We start from the raw sequence: 21,818 nt of genomic DNA, 5'->3' as shown, positions 1-21,818 counted from the left end.
GAAGAATATACAACTATGTACTGGGGGGCTTTGGGGAGAAAAAGGAAAAATAAAATCTTTAAAAAGAAAAATATTTCCAGTTCGAGATGGGATTGGAAGTACTTTCTCCGATATTACGTGTCATTTTATGTATAAACAGTATTCTTAAAATTCATTTTTCTGGGTTGTATTTTATAAGTTTTAAAGATTGTTTTGCTGGTGGGACACAACACAACACTGGAGCAGTTGACAGGCAGATCTCTTTGTTACTTACAGCCCCAAACGAGGGAAAGATGCCAGGCTGGGCCACCGGGGGTCGCACCCAGGGCCAGGGTAACAGCAAGCTGCAGCTGTGTATGGTGTTGGTTTGTGTATGGCAAGCAGAGTGGGGTGAGCTGGCTTTGCGGGCTCCCAGGGGATCAGCTAATTTGAATCACTCTGGGCTTGGGGCATAAGAGCTGTCCCGAGCTGTGTGGTACCCGGCCCAGGGGCTGTTGGGTGGAGGGGAATTGACAGTTTTTAGGCAGGACTTCAAACAGGATCAAGACAGCACTTGTGAAATCTCATATTACAATTGGCCCCTTGATGTCTTGACATGAGTTTTGAGCTCAATTATTTGAGTGGCCCAAATAGCAGAGGAGAGCTCCAGAGAGGAGGGCGTGACTGGCCCTAAACAGCCTTAAAAAATTTCATTATGACACAAAAAGGAAAAAAATGAATGGAAGCACGACAGGACCCCGGAAGCCGGCTGGTATCCAGGCTGCCACTAATTTGGTGTTAGCCAGGAGAATAAGTCAGTTTTGGCAGAGGCCTCTCGTAATATCGCAGTTAAATTATGGAGTGTGCTCAGGAGTGAGTTAAGTTTTTGATGACGAAGATTTCGTGATCCAGGCTTTTTGGGAGAGTGGCCACCTTATAGTGTTGTTATTTCACGTACAAGAAGTATCAATCACATGGCAACACGTCCTTGATTGGTTATTAGCAAATCAAGGACCATTCCATTGTCACGACCGTTTATGCCAGCGTTGCTTGATCAAGGAGGCCTAAGATTTATTGCACTTGAGAAATAGGAGGGATGAGAGTTTGGGGCATTTGCAGGTTGGCGTCAATGGTTTTCGCTTGTCGCATTAGGGTCAGGGTCTCCGCGGCTGTTCCAGGAAGCTCCAAGTGCTGTCGAGTCCTGTATTCTAGGCATGAACCGACCCTGAATATGCAGACGGACAATGGCCAGGCCATGTGTAAAAAGAGAACTCTGACCCACAGCAACCAGCCCAAGAAAACAACCCATTATCTAGAGGAACCAGCCCGGGAAGCCAGCCTGCTATGCTCAGACCTCTGTCTCAGGCACACAGTCCTGGAAGCCGAACGAGCTCTGGAACAATTGGCCCCAAATGGCCAGAACTTGATTAATAACTGATTCTTTTTTTTGTCTCTGCTTCCAACTTAGGACAAGCCACAGAAAGCCGAATGTCCCCCCAGCCAATGGCATAGGATGCCCCGCCTCCAGCTAGCTGCCTTCAGCCTCCAGTCAGGGCTTGAAAAGCCTTCCCTTTTTCCCACCATGTATCTTTCCCACTCCCCTGCCTGCCTTTGGGTCTCTGACAAATGTGAGTGACAGTGACCGACTCCGCTGCTCTAGCAAGCTCTGAGTGAGTAGCCCCTGCTTGTTCTCACTTGGGTGGTCTTTGCTCATTTCCACAGGGCCTGGCAAGTCGATGACGTGTGGCGGTGGGGGCAGAAGGACTAACTTTTCCATAAGCAGAAAGGCTGAGGCAGGCCTGAGCGCGTGTGGTGTGTGGCTTGGAGGTGGTGGAAGGCGCCCCTTGGAGAGGGGATAAGTGCCATTTTTTGTCGGGTCACAACAGTGTCCTGTGCATTATCTTTAGATTGCAAAATGAGCAACTGGGAATTATCAAAGATCCGGAGTGGAGGAGGGCAGTGGGTTTTGTTGGGCAGATGGCAGGGGTGTGGGTTGTCCATTAGGTGGCTCATATGTGCTGTGTGGTCAGTTGTTATGAGGGGGCGCCCCAGTTACAGGGGAGGTGGCCGTCTGGAAGAGATCTTAATTTCCCAGTAATTTCCGTCTCCGGGAGAGATATCAGCTTGATAAATGTTTGGGGAGGGGTATGTGGGAGCAGGCTGATGGCAAATCCAACAGCTCTGAACAATCAGTGCCCCACAGCCCGGAGCCCGGCTCAGTGAAGCGTTGTGTATGTTCGATCTCATAAATATCCGCGGGGCTGGCAATGGGTTCGGATTTCATTTGCTGTGAAGAGCGAGCAGGTCAGGCTCTGTTAGGATAAGAGAGAGTGAGGTGTGAATGTGGATAATGAGGAAGGGGGAGGAGTGGTTTGAGCACTGGGCAGCTGACAGAATTCTGCTTACCTAGGAGATCATATAGCACGGGTGCTTGGGTCAGATGACCCTTTTGGCGGGGTAAGTGGGTGGTACTGGCAGGCACCCGAATCTTGGAGGCATTGGGAAGGCATTGGACTTGGTCCCCATTGGGCTTAACATGGAATAAGGTAGAATCAGAGAAGGCAGCACTCATGATTTGACAAGTGTCACAAAGCAAGGTTGGGTGGCGGGGCTAGCCAACGGCAGTGTCTGGAAAATGACCCCAGTCTGATGGGTCCTACCTTGTAAAACAGAACTCAACGGTGAGATTAGTCGCTGGAGAGCTGAGGGTGTCTGGGCTCTCCCATGGGTGGCGAGACTTTCCCAGCTCTGGTGTAGTTCGGGCTCCCAGTGTATGGTTAGAAGGGGACGTCTTGAGCTGGGGCCAGGTCATCTGAGGCAATGTCATCTCCAGTGAGGTCTGGGGTTGGCGTGGTGTCATCTCCAGTGAGGTCTTGGACTTAGGCCACGTTGCCTGGGGTGATGTGGGACTGGAATATCCTTTCCAAGTGGCTCCCCACTTGGGTGGATGTGCAGTACACTTCTGTGGCTCTGCGATATTGTCATGAGGCTGAGCCGCTCGCAGAATCTGAAGGCAACATTGGGCCTAGGAGCTTGACTTGCAAATACCCTTGAAATCAAGGTGCACAGCTAGCTAGGGTGACAGTGGCATCATGAAACCACCATCCTTGGACCTGACTGGCCCCAGTCAAGCCCCAGGTAAGGGTGGCTGCGTCTAAAAGCTCCCAATGGTCCCGGGTTTTGCCCAGAAGGGTGATGAACTGGTTCTGGTACAAAGAGATTTTAAATCACATGGTCTGCCTTGGATGTATGTTATTCATAGAGTGTCAGCTGGTTTGCCAGTTAAATACCTATGGCTGAGGCTGGAGCTCCAGCATTAGTCTATAAGGATTTAGTTAATAAGAACACATCAGTATTGGTTCATTATTTGTAACAAATGTACCAGATTAAGATATTAATCACAGGGGGAAACCAGATGTGGGATATATGGGAAATCTGTACTATCTGTACATTTTTTCCTGCATATCTAAAATCATTCTAAAAAATAAAGTGAATGTTAAAAAAAAGTTATGACATTCTGATGCTATAACATGGATGAGCTTGGAAGACATTAGGCTGAGGGAGATAAGCCAGACAGAAAAGGACACACACTGTGTGGTCCACTCACAGGAGGTCCCCAGAGGAGCCACATCCACAGAGACAGAAAGTAGACGGGGGGCCAGGGGCTGGGGGAGGGGTGGGGAGTCAGTGTTTAATGTGGACATAGTTTCAGAAGATGAGAAAGTTCTGGAAATGGATGGAGGGGATGGTTGCATGACAGTGTGAGTGTACTTAACGCTACTGAGCTGTGCGCTTAAAATGATTCAGATGGTCAATTATATATCATGTTTTACCACAATAAAAACAAAAGTTATGACAAAATGAGACCAAATGTATCATGCATATTAACAAGTGTGAATTGGCCTAACTCACCATTAAGTAGAAAAAAGTTCTCAGTCTGGCTCAGAAAACAAGACGCACTTACAGATGGTAGGCAGAAGACACGTGTAAAATGAAGTGATTCGGGAGGCGAGAAGGAGCGAGAGGCACAAAGATGTATCAGGGAATTGGAAACAACATGAGAGGTGGGGTGGGTATAGGGATGTAAGAAAACATAAAATTCAAGACAAGACCATTGAATGAGATAATGAAGGACACTTGTTGATGCTAGAAGTCACAATTCAGGATAAAGAGAAAACATTTACGAACAGGATATAGTTCATGGATCTATGGAACGCAACACCATGACAAAAGACAATACGAATTTGTCTCAGGTGCCACATTCCAAAACACAGATTATAAATTAAGGCATAAAGAAAACATCCACAGTTTCCAGAAAGTAGAAATACTCTCAGATCACAATGCAAAAAATAAATATAAAAAATGAGAAATTGTGAACAAAAACAAAAACCAGAAAGGCCTTTCCACTTGGAAATGTAAAAACCTTCTGTTACACAAATCTTGGGTACAAAGGGAAGTAGAAACTGAAACACAAGAATTTATCCCAAGACACCCAGGAAACCACAGGTGTGGGCTTAAGAGAGACCCCTCTGGCGTGTTAACACGCGCGGGTGCAAAGGGAGTTTCAGCCATCAGCTCACTGAGCTCACTCGCGCTTCCAGATGAGCTCAGGCCTGGACACATACATCCTTTTCCCACTTTGCCATGTAAATCTGATGTTCCTCTCTGGTTTACGGTCCAGCGGATCAGACAACACCCAGCTGAGGAGGCTCATCACGGGTCCTTGTTATGCGGTGGCCTCATAGTCTGGGGGCCATTGGCAAACCAGGCTCTTTTTCAAACTGAGAAGATTTTTCAACAGAAGGGAATGTGACCTTACGCTCAAGTTCCAGGTTTCTGGGCTATGATTTCCCTATCTGGGGTTCCAGAAACCCCATAGATCATCCTCCAACACACCATTTGTTCCGTCGTGTCATAAAACCCAAATGGAAGGGCAGTTGCACTGAAACATGAAGCTGTTTCAGATTTGCCCTTGATGTGGTTCTCAGCCACACTCAAAATCGGCACTCGCATGTGTCACCTGCTATGAGTCCCAGATAGCAGGCCCAGATATGGTACGTGTGGCCTCCATAACCTGAAGCTCCCCACCAACTTTGGTGCTCCTTAATTTCGACGAGTGGCACAAAGTGCAGTAATTTATCTCCCACGTGTCATCCTGTTCTCGGACAGCCCGACGCCTAGGAAACTCAGTAATGTGACAGGCTCATGAACTTTCGCTGCATTTCTCTTCCACTGTCCGACGCGTGTTTCCGTCCTCTATTTGGACAAAGGTAGGACTGTTGATCGAGCAGGAAGACAACGCTGGAAAATACACCGAGGGGCCTGCCAAACAAGGGAAATGAATCCTGACTGCATCTCCTGGCAGAACGGGTGGAAGGCATTTGCTAAGCGAGAGATGCCCAGCGGATGCCGGAAGCCTGGGCTGTCTGCACCAGTAAAGACACACACGTGGAATACAGCTGTGACGAACATCTCAGCCTCATCAAGACTCTGATATTCCAAACTCGCCAACAACCGAAGGTTGTAATGAAAGAGCAAGGTACTTCGACGGCAGTACACGCTAATCTTTGAAATTCCTCCAGGAGCGAGCGAGGTGTTCCTTTGGCTTTGCTGTCTTAAGGAACAGTTCCAGAAGCATCCCCTTGACCTTTCCCCAACAATATGCTTCAACAACCAAGTTAGGAAACCAAAATGGCTACTTTGCTGGTTAATACATACATCTATTCCTACTATCCATCCTGGGCCTGAAGAGCTAACCTATTTTCATATCTTTATTAGGCATATGTTGTTTACAATTTTGTAGGTTTCTGAGCATAGCCTTTGCACATTTTAATGGATTTTTATATTTTGGTTTTGATGTATAACAGCTTTAAAAATATTAACGATACTGCCTTTTTCTCAATACTACTGACATTTCCCACTTGGTGTTTCTTTCACCTTGTATTATTGTGACATTTTAACTTTTTATTTTTTCAAATCTAGTCATGATTTTATATACATTTTTTTCTTTGTCCTGACTTTCACTCACTAAGTATACAGGAATACGGATGTTTTCTTCAGCATTTTTATGTTGTCTTTTTTTTATCTTCAAATCTTTAGTCCACTGGGAATTTATTCGGATGTAGCAGAAAGGACGGCTGCAGATTGCAAAGCGTCACATATTTTATTATATTCTTGTGTCTGTTTAAACTCTCACGGGCGTATGTGTTCATTCCAGGATTTCTCAACATTCACACTATTGATATTAGGGGTCACATAATTCCTTGTTCTGGGGCCACTTCAATGATTTGTACTCATTAATTATTTTAATTGGTGATCTGATCAGAAAGTTCTTCCCCACACTTCGTTTCCAAGATTTGCCTGGCTATTCCTTGCACTACCTTTCAGAGATTCTTCCAGAGTGATCTTACCAAGAGGCACAAAGCTCCTGATGCAAATTTGGTTGGGAATTTCTCTAAATTTCACGGCTGTGTTTAGAGAGCCCTGCGTCTTTGCACGGAGTTGTCTTCAATCCAATAAGTTGTTTATATGTCCATGAAGATGACACCTCGGGTCCCTTCATCAGGAAACACCTGTAACGGTTCTCACATGGATCCTGCACTTATGTTAATGCACATGATTTTATATGTTTTTATATAAAATGTATATTTTATATAAAATTTTATATATTTTTCCAGAAAGTGCCATTTTAGTTCAATAATACATTTTATGATGTCTATTGCATATACTTAATAACTAGTAAATCGACTCTGTCATCAGTTCTAACATTTTTACAGTTGTTTGGTTTTTAGTTTCTCAAGAAGGCAATGCTATCACCTCCAATCACAACATTTACTTCTTCTGTCCTGTTCTTTCTATCGATCATTGCGTTTTTTCACATGATCTTATAGATTAAGGCAATGATGAACAATTGTATGCTTGTTCCCTTCGGGGGAAGTCTTAGTGGTGCGGGTTCCTCTGCAGGTACGGCTCTCAAACACCTTCTGGGAGCAGGAGCCTGGCCTAGCAGTCACTGTCTGAAATTGATCAGAGAAATTTTAGCACTTGAATAATAGTAATAAAAATAGGGGCACTCCGAATGGTGCTTCATTGAGGTCAGGGAGACAGACAACAAGCACCTACACGAACTCATATAAAAACGATGAGTATAAATGCAGAGACTACTATGAGAGCGATTAACAAAAGGAAAGAATGCGCCACAAACGGCGGAGGGGCGGAGGGAGGCAGAGCCCTTGAAACCGAGACCAAGGGGCAGAAGAGGAGGCGCCGATCGCGGGGGACGGAGGAGGGACGAGTACCCTGCAGGGGAAAGGTCACTGATTTTGCCACTGATTAACTGGATCTGGGGTGGGGGTTTAGGGGGTTGGTGCCGGACCCACGCGGACCTGCGTCTGCAGAAGCTCGGGCAGGCGGGGGTGCCGCGTGTAGACACTGTAAACAAAATACCCGAGAGAAGGACAAAGTATAAACGGAAACATTGAGAGGAAAAATTCTGACCACACATTCAGATGACATAAATGAAATCTTAAAGAAGCAAATCTGAATCGGATCTAAGTGCTCTTAATTTTTAAAAAAAATCAACAGATTTTGAGACCAAACTAGAAAAAATAGCTTTCCCCTGAAAATTCAGGCATGACGATTGAAATTTTCATTGTCGGTGCGGAAACTCTAGAGGTCGCGGTCCGCAAAGCTCCAGGCCGACCCCTGACCTCGGAGGTCACCAGGCCCTCCTGACCCGCCATGTCTCATCTCGTCCCGGCTCCGGAGGAAGGGGCGTTCCGCGGGGAAACTGAGTCAGGACTTCCCAGTCCAGGGGGAGGAGGAGGAGAGGCCGCCGAGCGAGGGGCAGACGCCGGGCTGGCCGGGCAAAACCCGCTTCTGCTCGGACCCCCAGCCCGGGCGGGCGGGTCCGAATCCGGGGAGGCGGAGCAGGTAAGGGCTGAGGCCGAGAACCGGCACTTCCGCCCGGCTCGGCCGCGTGATGTCAGGCCCCGCCCATCACAAGGGCGTGCAGACGGGCAAATTGCCCAATCAGCGGCGTCGAGGCCAATAGCCCTGCCCAGTCAGAGTCTCTGGGAGGGGGAGTGGCTGGACTACCGCCCAATCAAGACGTTGAGGGCTGCAGCACCGTCCAATCAGGCCCGGGGGCGGGCGCGCTCGCAACCTCGTGGACGTCCCTCTCGTCCGGCCGCGTCCCCGCGCGCACCTGCCCCGCGCAGCTCCAAGTGTCCCGTCCACGCCGCTGTCACCTGCCGGGGCCGCGGGGAGGACGCGCGGAGAGTCGGAGCGGGCGGAGATGGTGAGTGCGCGGGCCGGGCCGGGACCCGGAGCGGCTGGTTCGAACCGGCGGGAACCGGCCGCGGGCCTGGGTCTCCCCTCGACCCCCGGGGTCCCCGCCCTCGACTGCCGGGTGGGTCCAGGCGTTGTGTCCCTGCTCCCGTGGGGGTCCCGGGTCCCCGCGGGTTTTTCCTTACTGCGTAACTCACCTCGCTTCCTAGAAATAAAGCTTTAAAATGGGCGATGAAAAAAAAAAAAGGAGATCACAATTTCTCATTGGTTTCTCGCAGCCACAGGGGACAGGGTCTGGCACGCATCATGCACCCAAGATATCGTTCCTGAGCTGGGTGGATCTGGTGCCCCTGGGGCGGTTTCTCAAATGTGAAAAGCTGGGATTCGAATCAGCCCTTCAAGTACCAGGAATGAGTGGACATTTCCTGGAACCTGTCGGTGGGCTCGAGGGCGCACGTACATCCTTAGAGGACTGAGCTTTCCAGCACGTGGGCTTGGCCTGTCTCTCCACTAATTTCCATCTTCCCTCATTTCTTTCAATAATATCATATTGTTTTTGTCTTCAATGTTCTACAAAATCTTCCTTAGACTTATTTTAAAATTCTGCTACTGGTACGTAGAGTACACTCATGTGGGAGCATGATTCTTGTCACTACTGTCCTTGTTAAGTGGAAGTAAGATTTTAGTTATTCATATATAATATCTTGGAATTTTACATACAGAAGCTCACCTGCAAATAATGGTATTTCAGCTTTTTTCTTCTGCGATCATTTTGCCTTTCGTTTCTTTTTCTTCCCTTAATGACTCACCAGGACCTCCAGTTCGGTGTATAATGAGGTATGCCGTGTCCTCTCTTCCTGAGGAGGGAACTGTTTGACTATTTCAAAATTTTTCCTTTAACATTGCAGTAGGTATTTTTATGCACCGTCTTTCCCAGTCAGCCACGTTCCTTCTAGTTCTGGTGTATTAAATTTTGATTTCCATTAATGATGGTAATATATCCGTCACTGTTCTGGATCTAAGGACATGAATTATGATTTTCTATTAATGTGGTAAAATGTATTAATTTGTGGATCAATTTTTAAACATTCTTGGAGTAAAATGAGCTTGGGTGATTTATTATGCACATTATTCATTACTCTGTTAGGGTACTAATATTTTTTATAGAATTTTGCACTTGTATTTGTTAATGATCTCATATTTCATTTTTTTTTTTCAGTTGTATGGTTCTGGGATGTGGGATTTTTTTCTTTCCTTTGTGTGAATATTTTAAAACACCTTTTTTCTTTAAAATATTTTAAACAACTGAATACTCTGGAAGTACTGAGAATTTAAAAATTTTGGATCATTCCACTTGCCTCGTGTTTAACCCCTAGAACATCCCTAATTATGCCTGCGTCTTCATTCATAACTTTATTTGCGTGCGCATGCTTTGTTTTTCTTGAAGAAAACTGCGAAAGCTTTGTCAGTTTGATTAGTTTTCAAGAGATGTATTTTTCGCCTCATTTTTGTATTAATTTTGCCCTTCACATTTCTTCCTCCTTTCTTCATTTATGCTACTGCTCTCTTCCACACTCCTGAGTTCACCTTTAGCCCATCGATGGTGTTCTTTCCTTCCTTTCCCGGAGCAGACGGTGTTTCTGCCCTTGGCTGGGGACACTTTGATCCCAGTGTCTCCCAGCTGGGACATGGTGAAGCTGACTAGCAATGGAAACCTTTCCTGAGATTTGGTGAAATCATTCTGTTTCTTATTCTTAGAGCTGAAAAATGCAGTGGCATTTTTAAACCACCAGGCCAAGGTATCCAGTTCCAGTGTCACTCAGAGGGTTATTTTTCTGCTTGGGTTGACCCTGCGCCACTTCCATCTGCTCATTCTGTTTCTCATTCCAAATGCCTTCCCTGTCCTGTATTTTATTTACAGCACTGACATACCCCATCTACTGGATTATGTTTCCTTTACCTATTGTCCTCCCCAATGAGAATTTAAGACTCACGTGATTCAGAATTTCTCTCTTAAGTGCTGTATCTCTGTGGCCGCACACAGTAGGAACTATCATCTAAATAGATTTTTAGCACATGAAATGGGTCAGAGTTATGGGCAACGGAGAAGCAAGTTGGCTGAGACAAAGGGCTTTGCCAGAAGAAGGAGCCCAAGGATGTGGGAAGTGAGGAGGATGTTTCGTTTTCTGGTTTCCACAGTTCTTAGCAGGGTCTGGATCTGCACTGTCCAGAACAGTAGCTCCAGGCCATGTGTGGCTGTTGAGCTCTTGAAATAGCTGTCAAAACCGAGTCGGGCTGTAGGTGTGAAATCCATACCAGATTTGTAGCACTTAGTATGATGTAAAAATATCTCAGTAATTATTTTATGTTCGTTACTTATTGAAGTGCTATTTGTATTTAGTGGACAAAATAAAACATACTATTAAAATTAACTTCAGGGGCCGGCCCTGTGGCTGAGTGGTTGGCTTTGCACGCTCTGCTTTTGGCGGCCTGGGGTTTCACCGGTTCGGATCCTGGGCGCAGACATGGCACCACCACTCATCAGGCCATGCTGAGGTGGCATCCCACATGCCGCAACTAGAAGGACCCACAACTAAAAATACATACAACTATGTACTGTGGGGCTTTGGGGAGAAAAACAAAAAATAAAATCTTTAAAAAGAAATTAATTAATTTTAATACTTTGAGTTTTTTAAAGCGGCTACAAGAAAATTCAAAATTAGGTATGTTGTCTGTATTGTCGTCCTATTTGGTGGCACTGCTCTAGATCAGAGGTTGGAAAATTACAGCCCACAGGCCAAAGCTGCTATCTATTTATGTATAAAGTTTTATTGACACACAGCCACGTCCATTCCTTTCTGTGTTGTCTGTGGCTGCTTTTGTGCTACAAAGGCAGAGCTGAGCACCTGCAACGAAGACCACGTGGCCAGAAAAGCCTGGACAATGTCCTGTCTGACCTTTCTAGACAAAGCTTACTGACCTCTCTGGATCACGTCACTCATGTTGAGGACTCATTGCCATGACCAGACTGAAAGGTGTCTGTCTGTCCAGGAGCGAGGCTTTGAAGGAAAGCTGACTTAGAACATTCTAACTGGGTAATACTGAGTGTGTCATTAATTGACTCTGTTCTCTAAGTCTCCTCTGCTCTGTACTGACTGTAATGCTGTCAACTTAGGACATTTATTATGAGAAATAAATGAGCCAGAGTGTGCAAACTATTTCACACATCATGGGTGTTTGTCTTATTTTAAATAAATTTTTAATAAAAATAACATTTTATTATTATTATTGTTGTGAGACTGTTAGGGGTTCTGGTGGCTTTAAAATGTCACCTGACACAGCAGTGGAGGAGTTGGTTGAATGCCTCTGGGGCTAGAAGTTTGTTGTGAGATGACACCAGATAGTAGTGTACCCAGCGTAATCAGAGATGCTAGAGGCAGCTGGCTTTACTACTCACCTTATGAGAAGAGCGGTCCAGTTCTGGAGCTTTCCAGTGCTGCAGCTGTTTGTTGTACAGGTTGCAGCACCTGCCTTTGGGTGTGGCAGCCTGTATTCCCACCTCTGCGTGTGGAAGCCGATGGAATGATGTACTTCTCAAAGGCCAGGCTTTCTGGGGACTGCAGGCCATCAGAGCCATGCTCAGGAGCTGGGCAGTTATGCTGGTCTGCATACCGAGGTGGGGCAGAAACGATTATTGTGTGTAGAGCCCCCAGGAGGCTGGTGATTAAGTCAGGGCCTCTGGATTTTCAAAGAGTGGGAGCACACGTTCTTTTGGAGGACGGTGCTGCCCGATCCTTTCATGCATTTTATGGTCTTGGCAATTCACAGCCAAGCCCTTCTGGACTTGAGTCAGTTCCCTTCTCCGGCGGGACTCATAACCACCTCTTCACAGGCAGGAAGGACCAGGGCACTCTTTTCTGGGCAAGACAAGGCTGTTCTGGCATCTTGTGACCTCAGTCTGTGTGAGTGTTGAGGGGGAGCTTTCACCCATAATTGGTGGTTCTCAGCACCCAGGCCCCTGAACGCAGGCATTGTGCTGAGGTCTGCAGTCTTACACTTCCTTTCTCTTGCCTGAGCTCCAATTTGTCAATACACTGTTTCTTGGAGAGGATGGAGGGAGAGAAAGAGTTGCTGTTTTATAGGAAAATAGGAGATAAGTAAACATCAATGCTTCTCACAAAGAATATTCTTATTTCACCAGGTGGACCTGCCCGTTTATAATGCATTGGAGCTCTTCAGGGAGGTATATCCATCCTCGTGCCTGGGGGGAAGATTGGGCATAACCAGGCCTCTTGAGAATCAAGTTGTGGGTGACGGGAAAGACAGGAGACGCTCCCAGGCCCTCAGCATGTTGTTATCCATTAACACCTCATCCAGGGCTGACCTTTGCTTCATGTCATGCTGAGGCCTGTCATGAACAATGAAGGAGATGAAATAATTTTCCTCACATGGAATTGCTGTTTTTCAAGAGGCAATAATTGTTTTATTTGTACAGACGGTCCCCAACTCATGATGATTCGACTTAGGGTTTTTCAACTTTACGATGGTGTGAAAATGTTATGCATGCAGTAGAAACCATACTTTGGATTTTGAATTTTGATCTTTTTGCAGGCTGGCAATATGCGGTGCGATGCTCTCCTGCGATGCTGGATAGTGGCCGCTCTCAGTCAGCTCCGTGATCGCGAGAGTGAACAAGCGATACACTTACAACCATTCTGTTTCTCACCTTTAGTACAGTGTTCAATAAATTACATGAGATATTCAACACTTGATTATAAAATAGGCCCTGTGTGAGATGATTTTGCCCAACTGTTGGCTAATGTAAGTGTTCTGAGCACGTGTAAGGTGGGCTGGGCTAAGCTGTGATGTTCAGTAGGTTAGGTGTATTAAATGCATTTTCAAGTTACGATATTTTCAACTAAACGGGTTTATCAGGATGTAATCCCCTTATAAGTTAAGGAAGATCTGTATAGTATTTCTTTCATTTCTCCAATGTATTGCGGACTGTCCTGGATGCTTCAGATGGAGAGGAGGAGTGGATGTTGTCACAGTCAAACTGTAGAGAGATGAGTTCATTGGAGATGCTGTTAAGTCTCTGAGGCTGGCTGGGATCACTGAGGAAGTGAGTGCTGAATAGGATAGAAGGGATGAGATCTGATGACTGAGCCCTGGATTGGATGGGAGTCGGCAGAACTGTGTGTGAACTTCCTGTGAACCACATCCCAGTTCCTCAGCGCTGTCAGCCTCCGTCTTCCTCCTGCACACGCTGGGGGAGAATGGCACTTTGTTGAACCAAAATTTGTTGGATGTTCTAGGACTCGCTGGTCTTTGAGGATGTGGCTGTGAACTTCACCCCGGAGGAGTGGGCTCTGCTGGATGGTGCTCAGAGGAAGCTCTACAGAGACGTGATGCTGGAGACCTTCAGGAACCTGGCCTCAGTAGGTAAGGCTGGCTTCGTTCCTTCCCTTACTCTCTAGGGCACAAATATTCCTTAGCTACTGAGCTTGTTCTAAAAGTTGGGCTGAACAATGGGAATTGACTGCTGACTAAGACAGACATGGGACATCACTATGGAGCATATTGTCTAATAGCTTTCTCATGTATGTATGAAACCTACTACTGTCCCTCTTAAATGCTTTGTCTTGTTAAGGGTTATAATTCTGTGCTTAAGAGGAACAGCCCCTATCAAGGAGCATTACATTTGGAAATATTAATTTAAAAACTCAATTACTGCTCTTCCTGAGGAAGTTGAATTTTGCCGGATACTCTTGCTTCCTTTTTTTGACTTTCATCCATCCTCACAAATGTCCTTGTCCACATTGAAAGCCTTTCCATATTTCCTGTTTTAAAGTTAGTGTTCTGGCATGTGCGTTTTGTCCATTTCTTTCCCATGTTGCTTTCCTGATAACAGGGTGTTTATGTCACCATAAGGCTCAGTCTTCATGGAAGTATTTCCAGTAAATCACCCACCGTTTTGACCTTCTTGTCCTCATTATTGTCAAAGTCCTGAAACAGCCAAACTCCTCAAAGTCTTTCTGTGCCCAAGAGTGCATTCTTCCTTATGAAATCTGTAGACTTTTGGGATCACTATTTGAAAAAATATGTACATGTTCCCCGACTTCTTTCCTTGTCTTCATCCCACCAGTTCTTTCCAAGGAAAGTAATTTTGTTACTATTTTTCATATTATGACGCTCAACGTAAAATCAATGGGTCAAATCTTCTACAGTGTTACGTTTGGGGAAGAAATACGAAGTGAACAGAATAGAGTAAGATTCAGAAGAAATGATTCCTGGTTCTTCATTTTAGGAGAAAACTGGAAATGCCATGGCGTCGAAGATCAGCACAAGAACCAGGGAACACACTTGAGGTGAGTCACATACACGTGAGAGACAGCAGGTCTCAGGAGAGGACGAGAGTGCCACGACGTGGATATGTGAGTGTGTGCGTGTATGTGTACATATGAGACAGATATTAGGTATTCACAGAGAATTTTCACGAGACCATTTTATAAAAGTGATGCAGATGTTAACTGTTAGAGGCTTAGTTCAGTTGTAAACAGTTGTCAGGAAACAAAATCCCGTATATAAAAAACACTGAAATGATGCCTGGGATTGAGCCCTCTGCCAGCATTCAGCTTACACCACTTGGACACAATTCTAACAGGGCAGAAGACATACCCATTCACTGAAAATGGTAACAATGTAATCATATTAATCATTAAAAGATATCAATGAATCACTAATAAATCATTGATAACATGATCCCTATTTTTAACAGATGTCACGTGGTAGAGATACCCTTGGAAACTAAGGAAAGTAATCAATGTGGAGAAACCAACCAGATTCCAAATCTTATTGTGCATAAGAGACTTTCTACTGGAGTAAAATGCGATGAATACAATAAATTTGAAAAAGCCATCCTGGATACTTCATCCCTGCGGAGTCCCATAGCATCACCTCAACATGGACAAAAACCCTATCAATGTAAGGAGTGTGGGAGAGCTTTTCTCTGTTACTCATCCTTTAGGGCACACATAAGAGCTCACACTGAAGAGAAACCCTACGCATGTAAAGAGTGTGGAAAAGCCTTTATGTACTTCTCCAAACTCAGAGTCCATATAAGAACTCACACTGGAGAGAAGCCGTATGAATGTGGAAAATGTGGGAAGACCTTCAGATCTCCCTCAAACCTTTGGACACACAGAGAAACCCACACTGTGGAGAAACCTTACGCTTGTAAAGAATGTGAGAAATCCTTCCCTTCTTCGTCCTCTCTTAGGAAACATGCGAGGGTTCACAGCGCCGAGAAAGCCTACGAGTGTAAGGAATGTGGAAAAGCCTTCCTTCATTCTTTTTACCTGATCATACACGCAAGGATGCACACCGGAGAGAAAGCCTATAAATGTGCAGAATGTGGGAAGGCCTACAGTTGGCCCTCAGACCTTAGGATTCACGTGAGAACACACTCTGGAGAAAAGCCGTATGAGTGTAAACAATGTGGAAAATCCTTCAGTTCTCCCTCGTCCTTTAAGGGACACTTGCGAACTCACACTGGAGAGAAACCGTACGCGTGTAACCAATGTGGGAAAGCCTTCAGTAGTCCTTCCTACTTTAGAACACACGTACGGATTCATACTGGAGAGAAACCCTACGTATGTCAGCAGTGTGGGAAAGCTTTCAGTTGGTCCTCATCTTTTCGAGGACATTTGGGAACTCACAGTAGAGAGAAACCGCATGAATGTAAGGAGTGTGGGAAAGCCTTCAGTCGGCTCTCATCCTTACAGAGACATGTGAGAATACACACTGCGGAGAAACTGAATGTAAGCAGGGTGGGGAAGCCTTCGGTAGTCCCCTATACTTAAAAAAACACACGCGAACTCTCACGGGAGGAAACACTATGCCAGTAAGCAATGTTGGACAGCCTTCACGCAGATGCCCTCACTTACTGTGCACAGCAAATCGTGTACCATTAGAAAATCTTTATAAAGGTCTTAAATACAGTGTTGGCCTTATTAGTGCCTTATTCTTAAAGTAGAGCCCTATCGCATTCTTTCTAGTTCTTTCTGAGAAAAACATCTAGGACAGAATTTTCCTTTAAGTATTAGTTTGCCAAGGCTGCGCTAACAAAGTGCCGCAAAGCTGGTGGCTTAAAAAACAAATTCATTCTCTTCCACTTGTAGAGGCCAGAAGCTGGAAATCAAGGTGTCATTAGGGTTGGTTCCTTCTGAGGGTTCTGAGGGAGCATCTGATCCATGCCACTCTACTAGCTTCTCTTGGTACCAGCAATGCTTGGTGCTCCTTGGCTTGTAGATGCATCCTTCCAGTTTCTGCCTCCATCTTTTTTTTTTTTTTTTTTAAAGATTGGCACCTGAGCTAACATCTGTTGCCAATCTTCTTTTTTTTTCTCCTTCTCCCCAAAGCCCACCATACATAGTTGTATGTTATAGTTGTGGTGCCTCTGGTTGTACTGTGTGGGACGCTGCCTCAGTGTGGCCTGATCAGTGGTGCCATGTCCGCACCCAACATCTGAACCAGTGAAAGCCTGGACCACTGAAGCAGAGGGCACAAACTTAACCACTTGGCCATGGGGCTGGCCCCTCTGCCTCCATCTTAACATCCCCTTCTCCTCCAAGTGTTTTATCCAGTTCTCCTATAAACACACTTGTCAGTGGATTCAGGGCCCACCCTAATCCAGGATGATCTCATCTCGAGATCCTTCTTCCAAATACCTTCCAACCTGTCATAGTCACAGGTTCTGAGTGGATATATCTTTCGGAGGGCTACCATTCTATCCACTACTTACCCTGTCAGCCAAATTACATACCTTTTTTTCTCATCATTTTAAAGATTGGCAACTGCGCTAACATCTGTTGCCACTCTCCTCCTCCTCTCCCCTCCTCCTGAAGCCTCCCAGTACATAGTTGTATATTCTAGTTGTGGGTCCTTCCACTTGTGCTATGTGGGCCACTGCCTCAGCATGGCTCAATGAGCGGTGCCATGTCGGCGCCCAGAATCCGAAGCTGTGAACCCACAGGTGAACCCAACCACTCAGCCACAGGGCTGGCCCCCAAGTTACATACATTTTGAGATATAGTATTTTAATTATGAATTGCATACATAAAAACTATTTAGGGGCTTGCCTGGTGGCACAGCGGTTAAGTGTGCACGTCTGCTTTGGTGGCCCGGGGTTCGCCAGTTCAGATCCTGGGTGCAAATGTGGCACCACTTAGCCAGCCATGCTGTGGTAGACATTCCACGTATAAAGTAGAGGAAGATGGGCACAGATGTGAGCTCAGGGCCAGTCTTCCTCAGCAAAAAGAGAAGGATTGGCAGCAGTTAGCTCAGGGCTAATCTTCCTCAAAAAAAAAAAGTTTAAGTTTACAGTTTCAGATCTTTTGGCCCCACTGATCTTCTGAAGTGTGTTTTAAAATATGTAACTGTTGGGATTTTAGATAGTTTTATTTATTCTAATTTTCAGTATGTCATGAACATGTGGTTGTTATGATATTGGTACTTTAGTATCACTGGAATTTTATTTCTGGCCTAATGCTGCACATACTGGAATTTGTATACTTGACCTCTATCCTCTCTTTCCTCGTTTCTAAGAAAAACAGTATTTTTTAAATTCTCAGTCTTTGGTATCAAAAATGTCTGTTTGACATTTTTTTCTAGGTATTGGGCACAGTACTTCATTGTTCTGGCAGAAATTCCTCAGTGTAAAGCTGGTGAATGAGGACACTTCATCTGACTTTCCCCTTTTGCCCATTTCTGTCTATCCTAGCTCCTGGCTGGGAATCAGATACAAGGCTTTGAATTAGAAACAGAGACCTTGTTACTTGAATATATAAAAGCTAGAATAGCTGTGTTGTGCCAGATTGTGATGTGTTGATGGGGGTAAGCCTGGAAGTACATTTTATAGAATCTCTTCCCTAGATTGTTCCAGATTAGAGCTGGCCAGAAGCAAGCCTTGCATGAGATCAGGAAGGCAGAAATGAAGAATCCATCATACTTTGTTTTTGGAGCTCTCATACAGGCAGACAGGTGCATCAGGGCTTGACGGGCACCAATTCCCAGCAGATTTTCCTGCTTTCTGGGCCTATTGATCAAGAGTGTCCGCAAACCAAACACCCAGTATTTAACTCTATTCTCTCAAAGTTGGTGCCTTCCACAGGCACCAACTCCAGTAGCCCTCCTGTCACTGGATCCACTTCTATCCTCACATGTCCACAGTGGATTTTCTTGTCAGCTCCAACATGTCCACCCAGGCCACTGATGTATACTTTCTTGGCTGGTGGCCTCTGACACTCCGTGTTTTCTCCAGTTCTTACCATATTTGTATTAGGCCTAGTGTAGGGAGCCCCTCATAATATGTCTAGTGGCCCTGACTCAACCCTGAAAGTTACAATTGTGGTGTCAGAAAACACGGAGGACTTTGTTTCCTGATTGCATATTGAGTGGTTGCATTTACCCTCTACTTTTGTTTCTAGATAATTCCATATGAGAAACAGGCACCTTGTAGATATATGAAGCAGACTGTGGGAATTTGGGGGTTATTCACAGCTGAATGCAATCTGTAAACAATAAACTTAATATGTGTTCAATTATTACAATTCTTATGTTTGCAAAATAAGTTATATGTTTTTCAGTTAAACATGAAGTTCTGTATATATTTCATAGAAAAATCCTAGTAAAACTGGTTTTATACTTGCTGTATACTTAAAACATTAACTTTATCTTTCATGTACTGAGAGGATATGTTAAAATATTCAAAAACAATATGGATTGTCAAATTAATATTGTAATTTTGTCTTTTTAAACATATGTTCTGAGGTTGTAGTACATAAATATTTTAATTTTTTAATTTAAATTTTCTTCTTCTTCTTCTTCTTCTTCTTGTTTTTTTTTTGAGAAAGATTAGCCCTGAGCTAACATCTGCCGCCAATCCTCCTGTTTTTTGCTGAGGAAGATTGGCTCTGAGCTAACATCCATGCCCATCTTCCTCTACTTTATTTGTGGGACGCCTGCCACAGCATGGCTTGCTGAGTGGTACCATGTCTGCACCTGGGATCCAAACTGGTGAACCCCGGGCCACCGAAGTGGAACGTGCGCACTTAACTGCTGCACAACTGGGCTGAAACAATTCCCCCATTAAAACCATTTATCCATTCTTAAGAATAAAAGCTTGTATATTGGTTATGTCAGTGTCCACCAGCCAAAACCTAGAGAAACGCACCTGCACTTGAACGAACCTGGGTTTGTTGACTTATTGCAGTGGGGAGTGGTGACCTCACAGCACGAGGAGCATGGGATGCCTGAGGAGTCGTGCTAGAAAGGACTAAGGGCAGTTAGACTTAGGTGATTCGGGGGCGGCATCAGGGAAGCAGGCTTTGCACGGGGTTGGCTGTTGTCAGGAAGTGTGCCAAAGAGTGTTAATTCAGCAGCTTTGGGTGCTCAACCTCTGCCCTTTTCAAAGAAAGCAATGGTCCTTAACGCCTGGAAGATCAATTCTGAGTCCTTGGAATATTCTGCCTGGTAAGAGTGTTGTCTGCCTGAGGCCTTGGGCCACACTGTATGGTTTGACTAGTTAGTTGTTGACTAAGCACAACTTAGGATGCACACCTGTTATTGTATGGCTAAAGCCATGGGTGATGCTGGATCAGTCTGACCTCTCCTCTGAGAATGGGAGCTGGGGGCTGAGTAGCTGAGCTCAGTTATGGGACTGCTGCATGGCCACGTGACCCCCACCCCTGCCACAAGATCCACCAGACCAAGGCTCAGGTGAGCTGCTGTGACTGGCAATACTTCACAAGCATTGTCACACTTGTGCTGGGGGTGCTGTCCTTGTGACTACTGAGAGAGGACAACTGGAAGCTAGTGCCTGATTTCTCCTGGGCTTCACCATGTACGCCTTTTCCCTTCACTGACGTCAATATATATTCTTTCACCATACTCATGAGTATAATGGCCCTTGTGAATCCGGTCAGTCCTCCCAGTGTATCATCAACCCTGAACGTGCTCTTGGGGACTTCTGACACGGGGAGCGAGTGTAACTGTATGAGTGGGAATTTTAATAGTCCTCTTCTGGAAGGCAGAAGGGAGTGGGACGAAAATTGACTTGTAAAGAAGCAGGAGTCCGTTTTAATAGCTAGACTAGGGGAATATTTAATCATTTTTGTGATTTGCATCATTTTCTTTTTACTCTATGTAATGACATGACTAGAGAGTGCTCTTATTTTTGCCTTGCTCCAAAATAATCACCCAGCGGCCTTGTCTGATGACAGTGTTGGGTAAACTTGTTTCTGTTCAACAGAACACCATGGCTCAGGAGTGAAGGCCGGGCCCGGTGGGTCCCAGTTCTCAAGGGCCGATTTTTCTTTCTCACTATGTAAACAATTGAGTATGCTTACTATATATCTGACACTGTCTTATTGTTTTACATAAATTAGCTCAGTTAACCCTCCAAAACTATAATGTAGACACTTGTACCTCCTTTGTGAGTTAACTGATGTCTACCGATTACAAAGCTAACAAGTGGTAAAGACAGGCTCACAATTCAAAATAAGCCCTTTGAGCTCAGAGACCATGTTCTCCACTTCGTGTTAAGTTTTGAACCTTTTCAATCTACCAGCCATTCTAAATTCAAAACAAAATCAGGCTCAAAACTACCCAAGGCATGCATGGTGGGCTCTCCACGTAGAGGCAGAAAACAAGTCCTTGCAGTTCTGGTGCATACATTTTTGTGGGAAAAGCAATGTAAAAAGAGGTGAAGGTTTTTTATGTAAAAAGTAGTGATTTGGTATAAAAATGGAAGTATGGTTCTTGGTGGAAAATAATCCATAACAAGGGAGACAACAGGGAAAGCAGGAGGGCGTAGTCTGTATTTTTTCTATGGAGGGTAGGGGCCTCAGTGAGTGAGGATGTTTCATTAATTTATATTTCCATCATCTACGATGTCTGAAGTGAACAACGTTACACGAACTGCTCAAGGGTGTTTGTGGACATAGTGTGGAGTGATACACAGTCCTGCATTCATGGAGTTAACCGAGTAAGGAGTCTCTATAAAAATAAAATCCTTCTCATGGTTCAGCTTTATTTTTGCAATAGTTAAAAGCTTTCAGTCACATGATGTGTATTTATGAATTGGAATGGGTTTCTGTCACCAGAGTCACACCATTTATTTGGGCCACAAAGAGCAACTGTTTATAAGCCTTTTGAAAGAGCTGTAAATCGTGGTATATATTTGGCATTACCATCTTGCTACTACAGTCCAAATGACAGAACTTGTATCCTAAATCATAGAGTTGCCCCTAGTCTAAAAAAGGGCTATACGGTCATCCGCACAGTTACACCCCAGCATGTGCCCTTTCCTGTAAGCAAAATGATAGCTATACAAGGTTTCAGTGATCTCCAGGTAGATGCAAGAAGAACTGTGGATGGTGAGTAAAAATTTCCTAGGAATAAGGAAAGTGAGCTGGGGTGTCATTTTGAGTATCATCCTAGTTTAGTATGAAAGAAGGTATATTTGGCATTCTCAAACATGGAACATTTTAATACTCTTATAGGAGAAGGTG

General features: G+C 45.0%; 1 protein-coding gene across 1 annotated transcript; it reads left to right on the top strand.

Annotated features, from left to right (window-relative positions):
* The first annotated feature begins 8,094 nt into the window (after window positions 1-8,094).
* On the top strand, window positions 8,095-18,851 carry LOC103562953 (zinc finger protein 709-like). Its single transcript, XM_070622471.1, has 4 exons — window positions 8,095-8,257; window positions 13,563-13,689; window positions 14,555-14,615; window positions 15,026-18,851. Exons 1-4 carry the CDS (start codon window positions 8,255-8,257, stop codon window positions 16,107-16,109), a joined length of 1,275 nt encoding a protein of 424 aa, XP_070478572.1. The 5' UTR covers window positions 8,095-8,254; the 3' UTR covers window positions 16,110-18,851.
* Window positions 18,852-21,818: the final 2,967 nt, after the last annotated feature.

Source organism: Equus przewalskii, chromosome 6 (genome assembly GCF_037783145.1).
Source record: "Equus przewalskii isolate Varuska chromosome 6, EquPr2, whole genome shotgun sequence".
NCBI classification, from domain to species: Eukaryota; Metazoa; Chordata; class Mammalia; order Perissodactyla; family Equidae; genus Equus; species Equus przewalskii.
The sequence above is the reverse complement of the archived record's forward strand: the minus strand, read 5'-3'. Positions and strand labels throughout refer to the sequence as shown.